Source organism: Catharus ustulatus, chromosome 1 (assembly GCF_009819885.2).
Source record: "Catharus ustulatus isolate bCatUst1 chromosome 1, bCatUst1.pri.v2, whole genome shotgun sequence".
In the NCBI taxonomy this organism is placed as follows: domain Eukaryota; kingdom Metazoa; phylum Chordata; class Aves; order Passeriformes; family Turdidae; genus Catharus; species Catharus ustulatus.
Genome location: NC_046221.1, coordinates 82,960,142 through 82,985,986, shown reverse-complemented (window position 1 = coordinate 82,985,986; position 25,845 = coordinate 82,960,142). Strand labels below are relative to the sequence as shown.

At 40.3% G+C, this 25,845-nt stretch overlaps 1 protein-coding gene across 1 annotated transcript in view; it reads right to left on the bottom strand.

The window, feature by feature from the left end:
- Nucleotides 1-16,704, bottom strand: part of MARCHF11 (membrane associated ring-CH-type finger 11) — a 33,427-nt gene extending 16,723 nt beyond the window's left edge. The window contains exons 1-2 of the mRNA XM_033082402.1: nucleotides 16,432-16,704; nucleotides 15,323-15,478 (exon numbers count right to left, since the gene is read on the bottom strand). Coding sequence (XP_032938293.1) covers nucleotides 15,323-15,478; nucleotides 16,432-16,704 — 429 coding nt within the window. The remainder of the gene's footprint in view (nucleotides 1-15,322; nucleotides 15,479-16,431) is intronic.
- Nucleotides 16,705-25,845: the final 9,141 nt, after the last annotated feature.

Genomic DNA, 25,845 nt, shown 5'->3' with positions numbered 1-25,845 from the left:
CTGGGTTCGAGGGAAAATTTTAGTCAAAAGGATGCACCTTATAGTCGTAAAATTACTGTATTCTGTAGGAAGCTGGGAGAAGTCTCATGCTTGCTAGCCCTTGTTCCCATAGGGGACTTGAACAAGCAAGAACAGATATCTGCTGATATATAACACAGCAAAAAGAAGACAGTCTAGGTGGGTTCCTGGAGGAAATGAGAAACATGTATAGTTAAGTAAACTATTCTCAAGCTAACTTTTAACTCCTGTGATACTCTAAGTGCCTTAGTGGCTCAGCTCATCATTATTTTGCACATTCCATGAATGTGTATATTTGGTGAAAACAAAATTACCATTCTATGTGAACAAATAGTATTCCTACTGTAAAGTAGGAACTGCTCAATTTCTGTTGCAGCTGTATCTGAAATAGTGAATTTTGTTACAACCTACTGTACTTTTGATGGCATTTTCTGAAAATTAAATATTAATGACTGGAGGAAATTAAAGCCTGCCATGGTTGTTGCAGTCTCTGCAATGTAAAGATGATCTGCGATCTGAAAAATTAAGCTGAAAGCTTAGCTCAAACATAGACTGTCCTGCTACGGTCAGGTCCATGCTCCTGGAAGAACACTGAGAAAAAAAAAATCATTGTAATTGCACCGAGAAAGTAAACCTCAGCAAGATCATCAACGCGTGATATGAAGGAGGTATTAATAATTTTCATGCCATGTAGTCACTTAGGAGGTTTAACTACGTTTTGCCTATACAGTTCTGTATTTTGCTTTTTGAACATAAATAGACAGTATCAGAAAGGGTTATGCAGTTGCTTTTCCTTCTCTCCTGGGAAAAGAATGGTCTGTAAATTCTAGCTAAAACTGTGGACAACCTTTAAATTTGAAAAAATGCTGAGCATGAGGCTAAGATTGTGCAGTTCATGATGATACTGATGCATTCACCAAATGTATTTAAAGAATTGCTCAGCATGGAGGACCCAAGCAAGCCTCTTCCAGAAAAATACCCTGGACACTAGTCACTATACAGAGGGATCATCTGTTCTTGCTCATTTCTGTTGATGCCTTCTTGTCTATCAAGCAGAAATAATCAAGTATTAATTCTTGTTGCTTTACTGAAACTCACATTTCATTTGCTAGCTCGACTTTCCGAAGGTGCTGGCTACTCGGTCTCTTTGACTCTATGAATAATTAAATAATTTTTACATCCTCTGCAAAAGGAAACTGAGAGAGTTTATCTGAGAATATTCAACACCTTAATAGTTGTTCCATTCCCTTATGAGAACCTTGCCTCAATCCCATTGTTCACCTAACTTAAAGGAAGGTTTTAAATTTCACCTCTAAGGACACTATTTTAATAACTGAGATTTCTGTGTTATCCAGGATATTCAATAGTAGAACTTCTTCCAAGTAATTTATTGCAATGCTTCCAGCTCTCATACAATACATAGAAGTTCACTGAACCAAAGAGAAAGCAAATGAAATTGATTACTCTATTCACATCATCTCCATAGGGATAAGTAAAGAAATCATTTTAGTATGGTACAAAGAAAGTGTTAGGAACTATTTCTGACACTGGCATATTTCAGTGGGCTCTGGATGCAGTAAAAGAAGCTATGGGAAAGCTTTAATGGAAAAGAACCATAGAAATTATGTGAAAGTGACAAAAATTCCATGTAATTGGAATTTCAGAGTTCAAAGTTTCCAGTTCACTAAAAGAAAACAGAATGCAGATGCACAAACACATTTGATTGGATAAGCACAGTTTAGTTGTAAAACATAATTTTGTTTAAAGTACGTCCTAATTACTGCTTCCCACTAGATGCTTCTAGATACTCTATGAATCCAAAGGCATGCAATCAGATAACATGACCATGTACTGTCACTGGATTTCCCTGCAGCAACATTAGTCACAACAGTTGAACAATAGTTCTGGAACAAAGCAACTCCCCACTTTTAGTTAGGAAGATGTACCTTCCCTGTTCAATCTTCTTCCTGTTGCTATAGGGCAATGATGTGCTTCAGCAGTGAAGGATACAACCTCACCAGAACTTAGCTGAGAACAAATTCTGGCCTCTGTTCCTTCTGGCCCTGAGCAAAAACTAATTCACAGACTGCAATCAGAATTTTCATATGAAAATCTGGAAGATGCTCATGAAAGAAGAAGCAATCCTGATTTCATGTGTTTCTTTGTAAGATGTGAAACCAAGAGTACTTCAGGTTTTAAGGGCAACAAAGAGATTCAAGAAACGTATCCTGAGTTTAGATTCTAGCCTTGTCTAATCCCAAAGTAAGATAATGTGTGTCGTGGATGAAGGTTAGAAGGCAGGATGATAAGAACACCAAGCTATTACAGGCTAGCATGCAATCATGAAGAAGGCAATCCTGGGTTCTGGGTTGCATGAAATCTGGTAGAGTTCTGCTTTATAAGTCAGTTTGAATGTAATTTCTTAGATTAATAAGTCAATTAGATTGATTTTATAGTTAATTAAATTAGCAATGAATCTTCACTTAAAGAGAAGTTAGTCATAATTATAAAATTTTAGACTGTACAAATGAATATGGTTAATAATAAACTGCTTGAAAATTTGGCCTAGTGGAAGTACTAAGTAATTTATTAATTGTTTTATATATCACACATTATGTATGATAACTAGAAGGCTTTAAAAAGACATATAATACATTTATAAGAATTAGTATAATGTATTCATGCTAAAATTATTATTAATAAATATTTTATTACTAAGATGTCATTTAAATATTTATTAAACAGTAAAATTTAACAGTCAATTTCATAAGTTTTTTCAGGTACTGCTAAATAATCACAACTACACACTAATAGGAGCTGTTGCTCGAATCAGTACTAAATTTTTTCTAATAATTTGGGTAGCCATGGTTTTGATCACTCACAAGATTCCATTTTTTATAAAAATATATAAGCTATAGTGCTTAATTACAGAGTGACAATTTAGATACTACATATAATCTAATATTATAGCTCTATCTGTAAAAAAAGAGAATAGCTGCCTTTATAGCATACACTATACCAGAAACTCTCTATTTCTCTCTAACCATACCATGAACATGTCTGAAATCCCTTGGCGTAATTGAATTAAATTGCACAAAATTATTGAAAATTTCCAGCTGTCTGATTTGTTACACTGTGCATCAGCAATCATAGCGCTGCAAGAAGCAATGATTGCAATACCTAAGACTGTAATATCCATTCATATCACTGTGTTTGAAAATTCCCAAGCTATAAATTGTTCTTTGGTTAATGATGCTTATATGACTTACACATAACCTATGTACCATCTCTTGCAGAACAAACACAGACATAAAATAAAAATACCATCAGTTTCTCTCAAATACCAAAAGCACCAAAAAGAATGAAACATAAGTACAGGCTATTCATATGCAAAACACAATTATGGAAGAACCACTTACTGTTTTGCAATTGTCACTTTTTAAGTTTATGACTATAAATACAGTCACATTTTGTTGTTTCTAGGCAATAGTCCCCTCTTTACATTCACTAATTACATATGATGGAGCTATTGGTGTTCTTTTCAGAACAGAAGGTCATAAGATTGTTCTACCTTACAGTCAGTACTGTTTCTGGATTCCTTATCAATATTAACAGTAACACTTGAGCTCTGATTAAACTAATTTAGGACACTCTTAGAAAACCACCTTAGTGGTCCTGTAGGATATAAGCCCTGAAACAACTTTCTACTCACCTGAAATTACTCTGAATTACAGAATACTGACTATGAATCACTATCATAAACAATAAAAAAAAAAAAAAAAAAATTAAAATGGCCAGTATACTGACACCAGACAGTTTTTTGCTATGCTGTACTGAAGAGAAGTGTTTCTGTTGTGTTGGCCTTAATTCATAGAGCATTCTAAGGGAGAAGAGAGATTGAAGGAATGTATCATTCCTCCAGCCAGGGAACTTGGAATGAGGAGTTGAAGGAGAAAGGTTGGTATATTTTTGTGACTGGGAAAACAAGCCTAAGCAACTTTCCAATACAACAGCTTTACAAATGGCACTTCGTGAATGCCTGCTCATGGTCCACCAAAATAAGGCAGCCCTGACTCTCAACCGACAAGACAATCAAGTCCAGTGGTGGAATCCTCCAGCAGGAAGCTAAGCTGCTGAGACTTCAGACCAGTTACTTCAGAGATGTTGACGGCCACAGTCTGAATAGTTGGACTGCTGTATTCCAGCACATACAAAAGTTTTCTGAAAGTGCTTTTCCTTTAGTAATGAAAATGAACATGAGATGTGCAAACTCACTGTCCCTTTGGAGGCATGCAAATTCATGCCCGAATTTGAGTTCGTAAATAAAAGTTACCTTTTTAAAGTAAATTTCTTTTTCTTATCATAAAATGTATTCTACAAAACTCTCTTCCCCTACAATAGGGACAACAGGAAAGACAGGGAGGGAGCCTTTATTGGGGGGTGTAGTGACAGGATGAGGTTTAGCAACTTTAAAAGACAGTAGGTTTAGATTAGATATTCGGAAAAAATTCTTTGCAGTGAGAGTGGTGAGACACTGGAACAGGTTGCCCAGAGAAGTGGTGATGAAAACAGAGAGAGTGACACTGAGACAAAGTCATGGCTTATTACCCACACTTCAGACATAATGCAGGATTGTAGGATATACCACTACAGAAATTCTAGATGATTTTTAAGTAAACAGGTTGGAAGCTTGTATCTCTGAATCCAAACAAGGAATGATTTTGAAGGTTATCTTGAGGACCCGATACACGAGAGTTGTACAATGAAGACAAAGACTCACTTGTGCTACATGTTGCCTACCAAGGCATCTGAGAGTACTCAAACTACTGAAACTGCCTTCTATTCTAAAACAATCTAGAAAACTGAAGTCCTTAGCTCTTGTAGCTCTAATTGCTGGGGCTAGGTTCCCAGCAATTGTATCAGTGACATGTATGGCATCTACAAAAGCAGGAGGGAAAGGCCCAGGGGAAAAGGCAAGTTTTTAAAATTCCAATAGCCATAAGCTCCTCCCACTGAATGCACAATAGATTCTCCACAAACTTCTGAGCACAGTCAAATACATGGCATCAATTCTTAGTGGAGAAACTTTGTAGTAGGCACATTTCTGTGGATCAACCAGCAATTTCACATATTTTCTAGATTTTTAACCAAAGCTATAGAAAGGAAAGGCAGGCTAAAGTAGAATTTTAAAATCCCAGAGGTTATAGGATCATAGAATTTTAAAGTTGCTAAAGATGTCTAAGATCATCAAGTCCAACCAGTGACCTCACACAATTCCATTCAGCACTAAACCACATTCCCCAGTGTCCCATCCACATGCCTTTTGAACACTTCCAGACATGGTGATTTCACCACTTCCCTGGACAGCCTGTTCCAATGCCTGACCACCCTTTCAATGAGGAAATTTTTGTTAATCTCCAAACAAAATGTCCCCGGCCACAACTTGAGGCCATTTCCTCTTGTCCTATTGCTTGTTCTTCACTTGGGAGTAGAGGCCAAACCCACCTCACTACAACTTCCTTTGAGGTAGTTGTAGAGAGCGGTGATGCACCCATTAATGCATTTCTACAAGATGTATTTGAAGGTCCTTCTGTTTATACTGGGTTGTGGAGGATATGAAAATCTTTTCTGTAAGGTTGACAGATATCAGAAAATCATCCATTATGAATTAAATTTCTATTTGTTGTAAGCATCCAGAAGCCAACGAGATGATATGCAGTACTCTGTAAATGGTGGGTGAGGAGGAAGTGAACCTCTTTATTAAGACTCAGGAGGATTTAAAGTCAGCTTGTACATTCAAATACCATCAAAGTCTCCTTTTTGGAAGGCAACACTGAATTATTTGAGCTTAATAATTCTTGTGGTCACTAAAGACAGTGGCTATGCAGAGTAACAGTACTGCAGGTGCAGGAAAGGTTTAAAGTGTAAGTATACCATATCCTATTTGTCTTATTCTGATGTGACTCAGGGAGCTCACATCAGCTGTTACACCCAGTACTTCAAGTAAAATTTGTCATATTGCTCTCCTCCTATGAAAGAGCAGTCCTGAAACAGATGTGGACTGCAGTCATTCAAGAAGGAACATAATATGCTGGGAGTAATCACAAGCTCTGGTAGACTGTAAATCACAGATTGCTCAGAAAAAGCAGTGAGATATATAAAGGGTTCCATTAAGATGCAGACTCTCTGTCTCTCTGTTCTTGCCCATGGAGCAGAGAGAATATCCTTACCATGAAAGAAGAGGAGGTACACTGAACTTTAATTTTCTTCAGCAGCAGTTTCCTGGTTGCCAGTTTTATGGAATTTGCTTTTTCCAAAATCCTTGTAGTGCTTGGAATAATATGCTTTGAGTATTAGGAGAGTAGTTAAGTACATATAAAGCTAGCTAGCATTTAATCTTGATGGTAAGGTTCATGACTTTGTGAAACAAACTACAATACTACGGAATTACTTCATTATATCTTTTCTTTGACCGTAAAAGATGAGAAAAATGAGACTTAGCTTAGGAAATAGACCCCATCCACTAATGTGGTTTGTGTGGGTATATTCCTGTATATTCCTGTACTGGGAATATGCTCATCACAGAGCTGGTGAAGTTTAATGCTGCCCTGGAGGGGAGACACTGCTAGAAAAATATGCAAAAATGGGACACATACACACAAATAGAGTAGAAGGAAAGGAAACAGCATGTGGCCAAGAATGAGAATACTCACTGAACACAAACTTCACTGAAATGCTAACAAAAGCAGGAGAAAAAAAGAAATGAAGAAATAAAATTAAATAAAATGGAAGTTGAAATAAATTAAAACAAGAAGCAAAGAACCCCATGGCAAAAGAGTCATGCAAGCAAAATGTACAATGAAGGTGCTCTGACTCAGACAAGTACTTCAAAGGAACTGAGGTCAAAGTGTTCACTGTTGCACTGTAGGCATGAAAGTAGACAGGGGCTATTCTCTGCACACTGCTGAAGCAACAATAAAGACTCTCCAGAGTGAATACCAAGCATCCAATTTGAATCAACACATGGGACAAAAAGAATTTGTCTCCTCAATATAGCAAATTAAGAAAGAAGTAAGTTGGCAGTCTTTGGGATGCCATTCAATGGGATGAAGTGGTCAATGACTGCCAGTCATTGGGATGAAGTACTGAAGGTTTCAGTGAGAACGGACTAACATTCAAACCCAGGAAGTATTAAAAGTAAATTTCAAAATTACTTTAATAAAACTTCCTTTGAAAAATTTCAGTTGTGGATAAAACTACAGGGACATGTCAGAGTTAACACAGACTGGTAGAGAAGTCAGAATGTATTGACAGTATGTGGTGCTCAAAGTAGGCTACTTACACTAGTAAGGAATCACAGACCCACTGTATGAAAGCAGTACACCATCATGTATTAAGAATTTATCATATTAAGAAATAGAAGAAGTCTGCTGAAGTAACCACTTCTTGGTTTTAGTATTTTTCCACTAATCTCTGTTGATAGGAATTAAAGACTTGAATAATCAGGATTTTTGACATACAACAAAAAGACAAAAATTTGTATTGCGAAAATTGTGAAAACTTAAAAATTTTTCATCACTAAACAAATTTCTAGCAGATCACGCCATTGGGAAAACACCCAAACAAACAGAAAATGACAAAAAGCCTGTAACACACAGGTTCCTGATCACAGGTCTGACACCATATCTTAAGCCTTGCATTGTTATTCTAAGCATTTCAAATGGCAGCACCTATGTATATGTAGCAACCTTGATTCCCATTCATACCCTTTTCTACTTTTGGATGTTTTATTTATAATGAAGTCTGTTGCAAATATGTATTTTATGCTTATATTTCCCGCAATAACTGTAATTTGATATATTCCCTCTGAAAAACAACTTGGCACTGTATCGCATGCAAGTCATTCTGTCCCATGAAAATCTTAGGCTGAAGGAATCCACCTTTCTTTCCTTGAAGTAGTAAACCCACTATTTAATATACCAAGATTATGCCACTCTTTAATTCTATACTGTATGTCTTACCACTAGATCAGGATGACACTTGTAATTAAAAAATAATTTCCAAGTACCATTCACAGTTTACACTGCACTGTTTTTTCACACTATTCTAGCAGTCAGACTGCCTTGAGCACAATCTACACATCTCACAAAATAAAAACAGAAAGCAATTGCTTTTTAAGAAGCTACAGAAAATAAGAGTAACAAATGAGGGGCACGCACCCACATATTTTTAATACTACTCTTTTTTTAAAGTATGCTCTGCTTTTTAAATTTTGCATTCTCCTTGCTTATCTTAGGATATGCTTAGAAGTCCAACAGAACTACTAAACTGTTTGATTTTCTCTGTAAATCCCATATCCCTTCCTGATGGCTTCAGCTCCCATTTGATGTCTGCACTGACGTCTTAAGATTACAGTAATTTCACGATCATAAGCCGCACCATTTTGACTAAAATTTTGATCCCAACCTGGAAATGCAGCTTACACTCAGGAGCAGCTAATATATGAAAAAAGTTCTGAAATTTCCCAACCCGGAAATGCAAGCTGAGATGCCAAGCTGAGCACCTGCCAGTAAAACCCGGGATTGCACGATTGTTAGAAATTGGTTACTCTGTTGCACGGCGGGTGGAGGTGGGCTCCCTGCCATGGGCAGCGCAGGGGGGAGGCGGGGGACTCCCTCCTGCCAGCCCTGCAGCCCAGGGGGGGAGGCAGGGGGGTTCCGTGCCTCCCTCCCACTGCCGCCGCAGGTGCAAGTGGGCTCCGTCCCCACCTCCCACCGCTGCGGCGGGTGCGGGCGGGCTCCCGCTGGCACCGTGGGGCAGCGCTGGGCCAGGCAAGCAAGCCCGGCGGTGGCAGCAGCCGGCCCCAAGCAGCCCCACTAAGCAGCAGCGCCAAGTTGGGCCACTCGGCCCCATCAGCAGCCCCAAGAGGGCCGAGCCCGCCCAGCCCCGAGCCAAGGCAGTAAACCCCGCAATCCCATGATTCCATTACTAATTCGTTACTTTGTTGTACACGGGTCCTCACTGTGAACGAGAGTGCAGCTTATAATCCGGTGCGACTTATATTGGACAAAGACTTAAACGTTGTTGACACCCGGAGGTGCAGCTTATAATCAGGTGCAGCTTGTAATTGTGAAATTACTGTAATTTAATTTCTTCTCATAACTTACAAATATGTTTCAGTATTTGTAGTCATTATCTAGTCTTTTGTTACTAGTTCTTCTGTATCCCTACCGGATTCTCACTGTGATGATAGAATCAGTTCCTTTGTTCACCTACTATTCTTCATTATTTCATGACTTTCAGATCATTGATACTTATGATATTCTTCCAATCCCCTGTTCTCCCTCACCTGTCATTAATTACCAATTATATCAGTTTTTCAAAAGTTTCTAAAGCTTTATTCATACCTTCCACTGTAATGTCCACTTTGCACACCTTCAACTCGGTATGCTAACAGCCAAATATTTAGCTTCTAGTGTGCTAGCAGTGCACACCAGTGGCCTGCACACTTGCTCTGTGAAAAATGTGGTCTCTCATCTGAATGACCAACCTAATACTTTTCTTAAGCTAAATTGAATTTTGTCTCCACATTGTTTTGCTGCCTTTATTTGCCAGTTCTGTACTCCTTTTATTTCCAAGTCTCTCTACGCATTAATTACAAGATAAAAAAGAAAACACAACATGAAATTCATTATCTCATCAGAATTTTCTCTTTGATGCCTTCCATTTTCTGCACTTCTGTTTTTTAAGTTGGTGGTGAAATTTTTACTATCCTTTCTTTTGTACTCTCTGTATTCTGCACCACTGACACTTGGTTACCCAATTCTTTTTCAGTCTCTCATTTACCTTCAGATCTTTAACAGAAAGTAAACAGAAAATGTATTTTGCCTTTCCCACCACAAAAAAACCCTCAACTGCCCTCTCCAACAGCTCGGCTATTCTTTTGTTTCTAAACTCATTAAGCATGCTACTTAGAACAAACTGATCATAATCACCATCTACCCAGTCAGTCATTGACATGACTGCGAGTGTATCAGATTAAAAGGTTTATCTAGTCTAGTAAATTCTCCCTAGAAGGGGCCAAAACCAGATGCTAACAAAAAAAAAAAAAAAAGTGTGAGGAGTACAGCTACTATATCTATGCTGACGACTGACATCTAGTTTTCCATTTCAGATTTCTCTCTCCTGTCAAAACTAAAGCATTAGTCTGCTTCTACCAACTTTTACCATTCAATTAGGTTCATTAAAATCTCTAGGATTTTCATGTCCCAGCCTTCCTCAGGCAGTATAGTTTTGTCACTTCAATACATGAATTTGTTCTTGGAATGATCTTAAATTTATCAAGAATTATCTTAAATTTAAATAAATATTTGGATCCTCCTGTTATCAACATTTCTAAAACTTGCATATTCTTTCTACGTAGCATATCTAAGGCTATTCATACATAAAAAATTAATTTCTCATAATCACTTTTGTCTTATGTCTCAATTACTGTATCACATCTTTAAGCTCATGGCAAAAGTAATTTTCTCAGCAAGTGCAAAACTGCTTCAAATACATTTCCTTTTATTCCACTACTTTGACCATGTTACTGGCCTGCTTTCACCACTATAATGGACTCTCTTCTCCATCACATGAAATTAAAAAGACTCGATTTGATTTTTTAAGTCCTTCCAGGCATTTATTGACATATTAATTACCTTCTAATGACTACTCAGGCATTGAATCTCATTAATTCAGTTCTTGCTACCTATCTCAGCAAAGTACTTTATTTTACAACAGCCCTTGCATAGTGCCTTCACATTAAAAGGATGCCTGCGAAGGTTCATAATTTTCTTTTCAAGAGGCCTCTTAAAATGCATCCCATTTGAGATCCCAAAAACTGAATTATAATTAGAAATGGATAGTCTACCAGGGCTCTCAATACCAGGGCTAGCGTACCATAAATTTGTCCCTTATTTCTTGTTCAGACTTAAAATCCTTTTTGTTCTTTTTTGTCCACTGACATATGGAATAGCAGAGAATAGTACCCTTCTGGATCTTCAGTACAGGAAGAGACATTAACAGATTGTTCTTAGTACACTGTGCAGTTTAGAATACATAATAGGAGATTTCAGCCTTTTCCCTTTCCCCTTCTTACTTAAGCCTAGAGGAACCTAATGCTGTCATCTAGCTGAGCACAGTCATTAGCAAAACTTTTAGTAAACCTTTACTACACCATTTTTTCTGGACACTGGACTCCATACTGAAGTATCTGAAGAACTTGACTTTTTAACTTTTTCATGTAACATGCATTCACAGTCTGCAGTCTGCTACAGAGTTTTGTTCATGCTTATCTAGCTGATGCCAGCGAGGTCTCTCAAATGAGTGAGGATTACACATTAAGAAAATTTGGAAAAGTGAAACTTTACCTTTTGAAAAGTAGCACCCTAATATTTTTTTCTATTTAAAGGAATCAGGCCTAACACGTAAGCATTTACATTTTAAAAGAAATTTTGCAATTTTTCTGATATCAGAAAAGGTGTTGAATTAGCATACCATTAGGTTTTAAATTAACACATCCATAGACTGTAGCACTTTTGGAATAGGTCCATTCCACCAAAGTACCAGAATATAATGTTTCAATGAACAGGATTTATTAAATATCTAATAACACTATTTTATGACAGACTACATTAACAGTCTAGAAAAAGCTACCCTCTAAATATCTTTAATCTCACTTACAGGTTTTAGCACCAAAGTATATATTCTCAACCTTTGCATGATTCTATCCCACTTTTAAACATTATTTCTGAATCTTACAAGAGCACTGACATTCTTCAATACACATTCCTGCTTAAGTGCAAGTCTAGTGAAATAATCTCCTAACATCTTAAAAATTAGATACAACCAATAAAAATAAAACAATATGTTTATATTTCTTTTAGGAATATGTTTCCTTTAGGAAGGAAATCTGTACAAACTATACCCTTAACAAACTCATAGAAAATATTTCTTCTTGAACTTTCTTTCTTCTTGTAAATCTCAAATATAATTCTAAATTAGTTTAATTTCCAAGTCATACATTTGAAGTTTCTCTATCCTTTTTAAGTCTTTTCATAAAAACCTTCCAAAACTCCCTGACTAAAGCAGTATTTGTTGCAGCTCCCCTCATTATAGTTTGAGGGGCAGTAAGGGAATTTTCTAGTTATTTACATAGCCCTACCTATTACTGGATCAATTTCCACCCTACTAACGGAATAAATTCAGCACCATGAACATGTGTTTTCATTAATGGACTACTACAAGGTTAAATATGTCTTTCTGATATGATCCTAAGAAGCATACTGAAAAATTTCAAATCTCTGTTGTACATCATATCAAATGTCATCAACCTGTTTGTGTGCTCATCTTCCACTGGTAGCCCATGGGTTAATTTGGGGGTTTTTTTATGTTTTAAGGTTTATTCCTATAATAAATTATATGTATTTCCAGGATTAGATTCTTAAAAGTGAATTATGTAGTAGCTGCCAAATCTGGAAGAATTTCTATCAGAATAGAAATATTCGATTTCTTGAATGTACTGCCCCAGAAGAGGCACCCCTTGGAGACAACTTTGCTTTCCATAAAGCAACAGAAACCACAGAACTTGTTAGATATTAAATGGAATATTCACATCTATCCCAATGTTCTGAATGAAAACATAGAAAAATCTCTTCTTTCTCAAGTCTCTACACATTGCTGCATTCCTTAAATACATGAGGTGAAAGCAAACATGAAGAGCCGTTGTAAATCTACATACACCTGAGAGCAAATAGACCAGGTTTGCATAGACCTGGTGTAATTCTGCATTCACCTGAGAAAAAGCTATTTTTGTTAACAGCACCAGTTTTCTCTTCTACGACATTGCCTACAAAGTTCTAATAAGTAAAAGACTGGTAGAGACAATTCGGGGAAGATGGACTGAGGCAGACTACTGGTTTTTGAGAGAGTAAACTACTCTTGTCCAAATATCATAGCCAATTTAATGCAAGAAGTCCTGCTGTTTTGGGAACTTAAAAGTATGTTCACTGCTTCAGCTGATGATGTTTTAAATGCCTTCTGTATTGAAATGGTCTCACCCATAGTTTTTTGCCAAAACCAACCAAAATGTTACCTTAAAACGAGTTTTTGTGTAGTGTAGAAAATGACTCATAACCTGTCCAAAAGTTTAAGCCAAGACAGTTGCTAAAAGTGGCCAATACTATTACAGTCAAGAATATGGGGTAGTGAGTGAACGCATTTTAAGATTGATTCCCCTTATAAAATTACAGAGATGACTGCAGTTTGAGACTTCATTTTAGATTCTGTTACTACAAGAGGAATATTCTGTGCAGGAAACTGAGAAGGGTAATACTGTGTTCCGTCAAAGAGATGGGTGATGAGATGGGTGATCTTTTGGGTGTCAGGAATTTGGCCTCAGGATTGTATGTCTAACTTATTATTTGAGTTGCAACTCCATGAAATCTTTCTGTATGCTATTTTGCCAAGAAAGAAAGGACAAACTTAAATGACTTAGCTAAAAAATTAAAGACAGGGTTTAGAATAAATCAAGTATTAAGCTTTTGAATGAGAAACATGACACTGGTTTCTTTCCCTCCTCCCCTCAACAAAATAAAAGGAAAAAAAAAGGTGATAAGTAATGCAATGAATGGCATTTAACTTGACTCTTCAGTTTCTTTCTACTTCCCTTCTAAGATTTGCCAAATTTTGCTGACTACTGTGTCATCTACTGACTCTTCTTTGCTTCTCTTTTCACAGAAACTGAGTAGTTGTTTTTCAAATTTGGGCTTGATTCTGCTGTTAACAGATAGGTATCTAATGACTTTTCAGATGTCCTTTAATATCCACTTGGCCTCCACCTGCAGTTCCAGAGATCCTCATAAGTTCTGTCCTATCTGCTATTCTGTGTACACATTTTGGCTACCTTAGGACATCTCAAGTAGTACTAGATGCCTCTTTGCAAGCAACTGTGTCATGTCTTTGCTGTCTAACAACGATTTTCAGATACTATAATTGCAAACTATTGCTATTGTAAACTTTGCTAGGAAAAAGATGAGATTCTGTAAATATGCAAGAAAAAAAGAATTTTAAAAACATTTTAAAAAGCCAAAAGGATTAAACCCCATGCCAAACCATGTTTGTGTAGAAACAGAATCTACTGCCTGCATTTTCTGAGGTGTTTTAAAAATCCTTTACTTTTTTACATCACAAAGATTGTGTCCAGGAAAGTTTACCAAAACCTTTCCTTTGAGGATTTATAAAGGAAAAAAATTGAAGTCCACTGGCTCTGAAAGTACTTGCCCCTAATCTGAACAGCTGTAAGCAAATACTCCAGATATTCTGTATCCAAGGAATGCTTATCACATTCACACAACTGCCATTACCATCCAACCATGTCTTTTCTATAAAACTTCAATCACACACAGGCACAGAAAAAGGACCCGAGTGCTCTGGCCTTTGAGAGCTCCATCTTCTCTGAGCTCTTAGGATCAAAACTAAAAAAAGATACAATTATCTTATTAAATGTGTTCCTCAGATATTATAAAATACAATTTCCGAGATGGAATTTAAAGCCTCTAAAGAATTCTGATATGCAAAGTGGTATTAAGGCTTCCCTAAGAGATCTGCTGGAGCATTGGGTTTCTCCCCCCACCTCTCCTTGAGCATGCTACCACTACAATGCTCGAACTTCCAGCTCATGTTCTGATGCTGCTGAAACGAAGGTGTGGAAAATGATACTGCACACTTCAGCTTCTGAAACAGCTACTGGTGGACAGAACTTTGAGATGTTCTACTGCTCTGAATTGTGCCAAGACTGAAAAGTCAAATCCTTTTACACCTTTATTATTACAGTAAATGAATACACAGACAACAGAACCTTTCTTTCACCTCTCCCCTCTGGACCCCAAGCTTGAAGAAAGAACACAACCTTTGAGTGAGCCTTCAACAAACAATAAAGTCATGTTGAAAGTTTAGAAAGTGAATCTGGGAGATCCAAGTTTTCTGTCAGGTCTCAGCATGATTTAATTACTTACAGAATTTACCAACTTCTAAAGACCATTTCTACAGCAAGTCAAAAACTAGAAGAACATAACAGAACCAAATCACTACACATTTTAATATTTAACTGGTCTTAAAAACCAACTTCAAGTGGGTGCAAGTGCTAGCTGATATAGGATCTTCTGCTGTATTTTCCAAAAACCTTGCAAGTAGAAGTAAGAATAATTTTGTTTTTTAAAAAAATGACTGAAAAGACACAGGGTTTTTTTAAAGAACAAATTACCTGACAAGGCTTTTTCATTTTAATGGCTATGACATGGTATCTGTAACAGCAGAGTTCACAGGTCCATGACCCTCTTTCACTTATCCACTTTAACAGGCAAAGCTGATGCGTGTATCGTACTGAGCCATCGCAGCGGCAAGGGTTTAACAATTCACCCTGGAAAGGCAATACAGAAACATCAACTTTAAAGAAACCTTTCACATACATGTACACTCGATACCAAAATATTTAGGGGTCTGTAACGACAACCTAGTGTCAATTTTACCATGCAAAAAGGTATGTATTTTTGGCTAAGAAATACTCAAAAATGTAACTGTCTTAAAAAATATACCTAGCTGCTGCTACTGAGAAACGCCAGAAAGCTGTCTACACATGTTCACATACCTGTGTAAACAATTGAAATATTACCATGCATCAAACAACAGTACCATTAGCCTTTTCAAATACCTCAAAATCTAGCAGAAGGGGTTGGATACATTTCTCCAACAGCTGTTTGAAGTCATCACTTAGAAAAAAAAGTGTGACGTCACAACTCCAAGAGAATCTTGCTCTTGGAGCACGGCTCTCTGCTGTCCAGCTAGCCAGCTGTCAGCCAGGATCTTAAATAGTGTAACTAAGCACTTCCCCCAGTAGTTTCTGTATTATGTAAATCGGCTATTGTCTTCTTTCCAACTCCAAGACAAGCTATAAAATGCTAGTTACAGATCCATTGGTGATACTATGCCCAGTAACGTCACGACAGAGATGATACTCCCCGGTCTTCTCAGCATTACCTGTAAGCCAACACTCTCATTTCAAAGTCTAACAGAAACCTGAGAAATTCGTACTGTGTAGAGTCCCTCAGAGGTGAACCAAGGAGCGCGAGCGCCAGAGGACACCCAGCGTGCAAGCCAAAATCCCGGCAAAATCCCTGAATTCTCCCAGAGCTCTGCGCCGGCTCAGGTTCGCCCCAGGCGTTCCCCACAGCCAGCTCGCACGGCGGCAGCCGGGGAGAGTGATTCCCGCCGGGGAGCGACGCCGAGATCAGCACCAGGGACAGGGCTCGGGCCGGCGCGGGGGCGCGAAGGTGTGCGGGGTGCCGCCCGCCCGCCCCCGGCGCCTCTCCTCACCTGCTCAGGGCCCTGGAAGCAAATCTTGCAGATGGGGCCGGCCCCGCCGGCCTGGCCGCCGCTGCCGCTCTCGCTGCTGCTGCACACCGAGCGCGTCTCGGGCTTGTCGCCGCCGGCGGCCCCGCTCTCCGAGCCGACGCTCCGGCCCTCGCCCTCCTCGGGGCTGTCCCCACTCGCCTCCCCCGCCCCGGCCGGCAGCTCCAGCGGGGCGGCGGCGGCGTCTCCCGGCGGCTCCCCGGCAGGCAGCACCACGCTCCCCGAGGCGCAGCTCATGCCCCGGGGCACCCGCTCCCCCGGGGCGGGGACGGCCCGAAGCGGCGGATGGCGGCTGGCAGCGGGCGGCGGGGGCGGCTCTGGGCTGCCGGCGGCCGCGAAGGTGACCCGGCGCGGCCGCTCCCTCACGGCCCGGCGCTGTGCGAGCAGCGGCGCGCGGGGCCGCGGGCTGCGGGGCGGGGCGGGGCGGGCGGCACACGCGGGGGGACGGGGGCGGGGAGGGACGGAGGGACGGGGGAGACGGGGAGAGACGGAGAGAGGGAGAGAGGGAGGCGCGGGTCCGGCACCGGGCAGTGCCACCGCCGCCCCCGCACCGCTCCGGGAGAGCCGCCGCCCTCACCAGGGCCCCGGTGCCTGCCCAGCCGGGAGAAACCCCTGCCCCTTTCCGGGACGAAGATCCCTGCCTGCTCTCCCGCCCGCCCCCCGGCGTTCTGCCCTCCCTCAACACCGGCTTCCCCTGCACCCCGGCGGCCGCGGCCCCTGCCCTGTTCCCGGGCACTGCCTTTCCTTCCCCTCGTGGCGACGTCCTGGCCCTGCTCCCAGAGCCCAGGGGGTTCCTTAACCACGGGCCCTCAGCGCCGCAGGATGCGGCCCTTCAAGGGACACCCACAGATCTTTCTCCTTTATCGGGGTTTGGCTGCAGGAGGGTGCGAACGAATATTCAACAGTTGTTCTTTGGGTGTGAAACAGTTGCTCTCCCAGTCTTCTGTGACTGGCTTTTCTTTTTCTTTTTTTAATTTTTTAAAAAAATTCATTACATCACTTCATTTTCAAAATTAAATCTGCTAAAAGCATCATGATCAAATACCTTCTAAAAAAACTAGTTGTCGGCAGTTAGAAATTCTTTAAAGTTTGGCTGAGGCTCCTGAAGGAAAGTAGGTGTGAATTTCAGCATCAAGCATGACACTAGTGCACATTTGATCTCGTGAAGATGACAGCAACAGTCTGTTCAGGGAAGGAGAGAGAAATAAAACCTGAAAAAAAAAAAGAACCACAAATCCAGAAAACCCTAACGATCACAAACCATACCAAAAACAATTGCGAAGCCAAATGCTTTTCCATGGACACATTTAGATCCAAAGTGTGATGAAATCACACGCCTTCCTCATTGGCTGCTTGTATGTAGTCTCAGGATGAGGGAGTGCCTGATGAGCTCATGCAGTGCTTTTACTGGCTGTGTTGTGATAGTAGTGGCTTTCTTGGTGTGGATATTTTATCAGAAGACCAAAGCAGCCCACAGAACCATAGCAGCACTCCTCAGCCCATGATCTCATGGCATCGTGTGGCTCTCAAGCTCTTCAGAGGGACTTGGAGAGTATATTCCAAACAACTGGTCCAACCTTTTGTCCTGGCTGGAGACCAGCTCAGCAATGTGCTGTTGGCAGAAAAGCATCGGACCCATATCGCAGGAGAGTGACATTCAAACCAGTTGGGGCAAGGTGCTGTTAAAGCAATTTCAGTCCCCCTATAGTCTCTATCTATTATAGAGGCCGTGCAGCAGATACATTAAGGACAAAGAACACCAGTGCTATTTACAGTATTGCTCTAAAAAAATGTTTGTTCGGAGGTTGACTTCTCATGGTGGAACAAGAAGTATCATTATAACTTTTCTCATCAGCCACTAATTCTGGTTCTCATTAAAATCTACTTTTCTGGGAGCTCTACATTAGCTAAGTCCATGGTGGTCATTTAGCTTGGCGTTAGAACAAGATGCTCCAATCCTAAAATTACATTTATTCACAAGGTGGTTGTTAAGTAGGTAAATAGCATGGATTCATCCAGTTTCGATAATGTAAAGAAAAAAAAAATGGCACATTGACGGAGACATTTTGATGAACAGCAGATGCTGTGGAGTTAGGAAATTCTCTACATATAATTTTTTTCATAGCAATGTAATACCTCAAGGGGTTGCCAGAGAGGCTGAACAAAAGTGAAGACAGAACTAATCAAATAGATTAATTCTAAAGAAAGAAGAAGTACAGTAATTTCACGACCATAAGGTGCTCTGGACTATAAGGCGCACCCCCTGGGAGTTGGCAAATTTTGCAATTTTGTAGATCATATAAGGCGCACCGGACTATAAGGCGCACTTTTTTTTTGCCGTGAAGATCCATGCCGTGCGCAACAAAGTAACGAATTAGTAATGGAATCCTGCGATCGTGGAGTTTACTGGCATGTGCTCAATTTGCAAACATTTTTCACTGACTGGTGTAGCCTTTAAACGCAGCCCCAAGCGCCCTCCCCGTGCGCGGGGCCCTGCAATCCCGTCCGCCCCCGGCTGGCGAGGTGGGGCTCGGGGCGGCCGCAGCTCGGGGTGGCCACGGCTCTCACCTTGGGGTTGCTGCAGTTCAGGATGGCTCGGGGCCGCCACGGCTCAGGGCCATTCACGGCTTGGGGCGGCGCGGTGATGCATGCTCCCTCTCTCCCTGTGCCGCTGCTGCTGGCCTAAGGCTGGCTGGCGCCACCCAGCCTGTGTGGCGGGGGCTAGCAGGGGGCTGGCCGGTGACACCCAGCCTGTGTGGAGGGGGCTGCCTGGCACCGCCCAGCCCGCGTGGAGGGGGCTGGCTGGTGACGCCCAGCCCACACAGCGGGAGCTGGCCAGTGACGCCTCCCCTTGCGACTCGGTGCTCCCGCGGCACTGCCCCCCCATTGTGGCTCGCACTTCTGGGTTGGCAAATGTCGCAACTTTGTACATCATATAAGGCGCACCGGACTATAAGGCACACTTCCGGGTTTGGGGGGAAATTTTAGTCAAAATGGTGCGCCTTATAGTCGTGAAATTACTGTAATTTCAAAAAATGACAGGGAAAAAAGGAAGTGTCAGAACAAACAGATGAGTTGAAAATACTGGGTAGAAGAGAGCTAAAGCAAAACCAGAAGGAAAAGACAGTGGAACTAAAGGAGTGGAGTGAAAAATGAATGCTAAAAAGTTACTCAACCATATCTGAGTAATACAGCATGCCCTTGCCATTTGCTGTATGTGGAGGTTTATGCCATTTTTTCTCTTCCTTTTGTTTGTCAGGGAAAGTTCAGTAAGTGATATGGCTTTTGGAAAGGCTATAAAAAGAAGATAAAAATGTCAACATAGAAATTGAATTACTTCTTAGTAACAGAAAAAGAAAGAAAGATGCGACTGTACAGAATAATAGAGTGATTTAAGAAGGTCAATCTTTTCTACCTAATCTTGCCCAAAATAAATGTATAACATGACTCTTAAAAGGAAACACATCTGACATGAATCAGAATCTTTTTTTTTTCACACATATGTAATTATCTTGGAGAGCTGATTGTGAGTGGGTATTTCACAGCCGTGAGTTTTTTAATACATCACCTGTTTCCCTGTCTACCAACAGCTACTGGCATGCTGGCTAAAACAGAATTACAAAGGCTATAGATGCCTGTGCTTCAGAGAGCATTGGAGTTGTTTGGGAGGAGATGCCAACAAAAGAGCAGAAGGGGTGGAGAACATTCTGTAACACAGCCTCCAACTGAAGCAGCGTTCAGCCTTCTGCTGAGCGAGAGAGGAGGACTGGAGCCAAAATCAAAGATCGAAACAGAAAGAAGAAAAATGTAAAGCAAGAAAGGATAATTCACTTCATAACAGCAGTAGTGTAGGTGGTTGGGAGAAAGAAAAAAAGAAGAGAAGCTGAAACCAGAAAGAATTTATTTATGATTAAGACAGTGAAGTGGAGCTTATAGGATATATACTGAAGCACTGCTTTGCTATGCATTTCCTGCAGAACCTTGAGCAAGTGACCTCAAGTGGGCTGAACAGAGGTATCTGGTTGCCTAAACACAGGCAGCTCTTCACTCTCCCAGACATGTGTCCAACAGCCTTCAGAGGACTGCGGCTGTAACATCTGCCATCTCTTTGGGAACAGTGGGACATTTAAACTAGCACTACACTCCCAGATTGGACATCTCTCTTAGTTTGGCTTATTCTCTACGTAAAACTGAAACAATGATGTTTGCTTTCTCTGTTCTTGTTCCTACCTCTTCCATTATCATATGCGACATTTTACTGGCAGATTCAGGCCATATTTGTACAGTCTTGATCTTGGCAGAAGTATCTAGGCATTATAACAAGACAAATAATGAGGAACAGTGATACGGATAAAAATAACACCAAAGTAGTAAGACTGTGGGACAGTGAAATGAATTGCATTTCCATCAGGCAATGGAAGAGGCAGGAGAAGTACAACCCCTGGGGGAACAGAACTTGCTGCTCCTCTATTTTCCTCTGCTCTGCTCCAGGTACAATCTCTTCTCCACTACATCAGCTCTGCACTGTGCAATATTTTCCTCCAAATAAAAGAATGGAAACTCATACCAATTATTTTACTTGAGGACAATCAGCTGTAGGTAGAACATTCAGGAACAAAAAAAAAAATATGAGGAAGGTGTTTGAATTAATGGAGGAGCAACGTTCAGGGAACAAACAGAATAGGGGGTATTGTTTGGTTGTTTTTTTTTTTTTTTTTAAATATATATCAAGATAAACACCTCATGTAAATCTTTATGTACAGAAGAGGTTGCACAGGAATAAGGTGTGCAGGTAACAAACTACTCGGGGGTTATAGGAATGGAAGCATTGTGTTACTGCACATTGAAAAGCCGAACACCACCCTTTTTTTTTTTTTGTCAAAAAATTTCCGTAACACATTGACCTGTGCCATAAATAGAGGAACAAAACAGCTCAATGATGAGTTACTTCCTTTTTGCGGCTTCCTGTACCTCTGAGGAAAACAAGATAATATAGTCCTAAAATATTAATCAGGGAGCAAAGGCAGTAATTGCCGGTGTATTACATTCAAAACAAAATACTTATGACATAGTAGAAAATTCAATCTACTTAAATAATAATACAGGCACATAGTTCTATTTGCTGAATACCTCGTGTATACCCCTTTCACAATGAAACTCATGTTGGTGGAGATCACCTGTAAACAAAAATAAGGAATTTTGGTGGTAAGCAGATGTTTAATTCTGAATACATTTTCCATGTTTAATGCAACATAAAATGCCCTCCTGCATAATAAGGTCATTTGCCACATTTCCATGTCCAGCTTTATTAGACTGAAAGATCCCTGCAGATGGTTAATAGCCGTGCTAGTGACAGTGGATTATTTGCTGGTTCACTGAGCGTGCCAGATTTTTGTTATGAATACACACACTCATCCTGCGCTGGAAGATTTTACAGTTATATCAATTCAAATCTCATGCAGGCAGAAACCTCTTGTCCAATGAAAATCTTTATTTTCACACTGCTCTCTTGCATTTTCAGAAATGCATACCTAGTTTCCTATCCAGCCCAGTATTGCTCAACACTGATAGATCCCTATACAGTCAGAAGCATCCAGTCTCAGCAGAAGACTGAGGCCTTCCTCAAACTTCCATACATGTTAGGGCTCTGAGTGCATTTCCCCATCATGAAGGAAACATGGAAATTTTTGGAAATATGAAAACATCCTCTTCCCTCTGTGGCTGGGGATGCTGGGGAAGCCACAGCCCCTTTTTGTGGGAGCTGCTTTTAAACTGAGCCACTGCTGTTTGGCCCTGACCTGACCCACATCTCCCAGCATGCCTGGCCAGTGCCAGGCTCACCCTGAGGCTGTGGCTGCCCCAGTGCCTGAGGGATAATCTGACTGCCAGATCCTACCATCAGGTACCTGGACACCTCTCAGCACTCCTGGAACAGAGGTATGTGGTGCCCTGACAAATCTCTGTAGGGTTTTTTGTTTACATTGTCCAAGAAATGGTGGTTGGCATTCTTTTCCTTTCCTTTAATTATTTCAGCATGCTTTCAGATGCTTATTTGGATGATGATATAAAATCTCTGAATTTTGATTATAATACATTTTTCTTCTTGAAATGCTATCATACCATCCACAATTGCCTTGTTTTTCTGCTGGAATTCCTGTCTTAATTGCCAGTATGATAGTTTTTAGCAAAGGTCCTGATTTATTTTTAAAACATTTGAAACTACCTATAATTAATTTTTCTCAACCACGATCTTCCTATGATATATAGTTTCCCTTTTGATTTTTAACTGTTTGAAAGCATTTTCTTAACATTTTCTCTTGTACCAGTTGAGAAGGATGGAAAAAAGGCTTAGCGTGGATTCCAGAATGAGGTAATCTTTGTTTGCAAATAAATTTAGTTACTTGGTTTATTTTGGAAATAGATCAGCTGTCACGAATTCTAGAGGGTGGCATCAGTGAGTTCAGTTAATTGAAACAGAAATGACACAATGTCAATTAGCTTTTCCATTAGGCATTATATGATCAAAAGCTACTGTACAAGGCCAAAGTGAATTTTTTGTAGTATCAGATGTACAGATCCTTTTTTATATATTTACAGGGGGGAAAAAAGCACCTTTTTTGGTTTTTTAAATTTTTTTTTTGTATTTCCATGTCTATAAGCATCAGAATGACTGTAATACGCAGTACAGGCAACATCAAACCTTGAGAAGTAGTGGTGAGACATCAAAAATAATGCAACAGCTTCCCAAATCCTTATAGTTTATTTAGTCCATTCAATATGCCTCCAGCCTGTGTCTGAAAACTTGAAAAACTGCAAACTGTCCAATGTTTGCAGCAACACAGTGAAATGTGTCTTCTTCTATGGAAACACCATCTGTGGGATCCCACCATGAGCTGACCCTGGTGTGGTCAGCTCCTCAGTACACACAGGGAAGGATGAGAACTTCACAACAGAGACTTTGTGATGGTGGGTACTGCAGCTTGTCATACTTACACCATGATGTCAAAACTCAGGTCAAGATACCTATTAAGTGAGAATGAAAATTTTTCACATATTTTGCTGACATACTTTACTTCTATTTACGTGGTGAAAGGAAAAGGGCATCCACTCAGGTCTGGGATGTTCATTTCTGGCTGAAGAAGCACTGCTCTGGTTATTTCTCACACCACAGGTAGGTCTGTTTTGTCTTCAAGGGATTAGTCTCAATTAAAAATTAAAAAATACAAGCCCTGTTATTTGAACAAAATACCAAGTCCTTCACCCTTGATGCAGTAGCAGTTGTTGCAGCCAGTGTGGTCTCAGTCATAGAACATGTCACAGCTAAGATGAATCAGTGTAACTTACAGAATTACCTAATCTAGCGTTTTCTGAGAAACTGTAGCAGAAAAAATGCAAACTGACAGATTTTCCTCTGGTTGGACTGAGAGTTTTTCAGCTCTGCCAGAAGAGACCTGTGGAAGTCGTCAGTTTTCTGTTATTTAACTCCTAAAAAAGAGAACAGCTCCTGCAGATATGAGACTTTCCTTCCTAAAAGTTCCATAAGATTAGTGAGATTCAATAGAAGAGCAGGAGATAGACTTTATTATTTCAAAGTTGCAGCTTGAGTGTGCTTTTCTGTGGAAAAATCTCTTGTCCTCTTTATTTGTGTTCCTCCCAGCCCTTCTCCAAAAATTATTATAAAACAAAAAGAAAATGCTATTTAATGAGATTTCCCATGTGTACTGGGAGCCAAAGTTCTCCTTTTTGTGATAAATTTGTAGGAAAATATATAATAGTCACCACACGCCACATTGGATTTGATTGGGAAGGTGTTACATGACTAGTTCTTACAAAATCTGCTGTATTTGCTAATTGAGTATTCTTAATTCAGAAAGACTTGTTTTGGAAAGTTATATAAACCAGAAGTGACATCTTTTGTGCTTCTTATAGGGGAAACAGTAAAAACTCCATTCTCACTGATCCCAGATTCCTGCCAGATGACTGAGATGTTGAAGAAGCTGGTTATTTACGGATTTTTTAGTTCATCTTCTTTCTCTGAAGACCATTGCAAAAAATGCAAGGTAATGCAGAACCATGTTATCTGCTGTGTGAAAGGAAAAGAAAATGATTGGTGGAAGCTCATGAGTATTTAATCAAGGTCTGAAATCTATAATAAAGGAAATTTTGTAGGATTTTCTGTACCTTGCTGGGAAGTGATTCCTGGATGTGGGTGTTGAGTAGGGGTTTATGCAAACTGAAGGATAGTTTTTAGAAAAGCTTCTGTATTTATGGTTCTGTGATACTTAGCAAGCAAGGTAGGACAGGGGAGGGATAGGAGGGGAGCCATGGAAATGCCTACAGTGCAGTAAAACCCAGGCTGGCCTGTGGCAAGGATGACTGTCTTTCATTGACATGACATCCCAAGACACCAAGTACACAAAGGGTTGAGCACAAATCTGTGGGATACCTGCTTCCTTCACTGCACATTGTGTTCTCTACAGCAAGGCACGCTAGGGATGAGTGCTCTCACTACCAGAGGTAGCTTCATATTTAAGTTTGCAAGGCCACTGAGCTTACTGCAAACTTGAACCTGAACACTCAGCTGAATAAAATCTCCTGCAGAGATGAAGGCATATGCTGTTGACATGTGACCCTTTTGAAAAACGGCTGCAGGAAAAGGATGGATTGCTGGATTGTGCTGCAACCAGTTTGAATAGTCCCCAGCTGTTAAAACTGCGAAATATTACTTGCCTGAGTTATACTGGATAGTGTGGAGGCACTGGAGCTGGAGTGGCTTCAGCCTCAGTGGCAGACACTTCAGGGAAAACTTAAAGCATGCTCATCTGAAATCTGTGTCCTCTGGATGCAAGCTATGATTGCATTTACACTGAGCTTGCAGATATACCACAGGACCTGAAGGAAATCCATGCCTTTCTAGGGTAGCATCTGGAGATCAGGCAGGATACCTAAAGGCACCAATGTGCATGCAACTACATAAAACCTTAATCAATCACCTCAGAAATAGGGGTGGGGCAAAGTCAGACTGCATTTAAAGTGCATCTCAGCCTCTCACTTTTTCTCTAGACTTCTCAAGAACTAAAGCATTACCAGTCCCACTGTTTTGTCACAGTTCCTCTTCTGCCTCTGTTATTTAGGGTGGTGATGGTGGAGAAACAGATACATGGAAAATGTTAAATTGGATGGACAGATACTGGATACTTCAAAATTTTCCCAGATTAAGCCTATTGCTAATTGTGAATATACAATCACAATATACAAGTGAACTTTACTCTTGTTCTCCTGGTAACAAACTCTTCTTTCTGAAACAATTGCTTAGAACAGCAAGCAATTATTCTCTTCTGTACATTTGATTACTAATTTCTTACCAGAACAATAAAA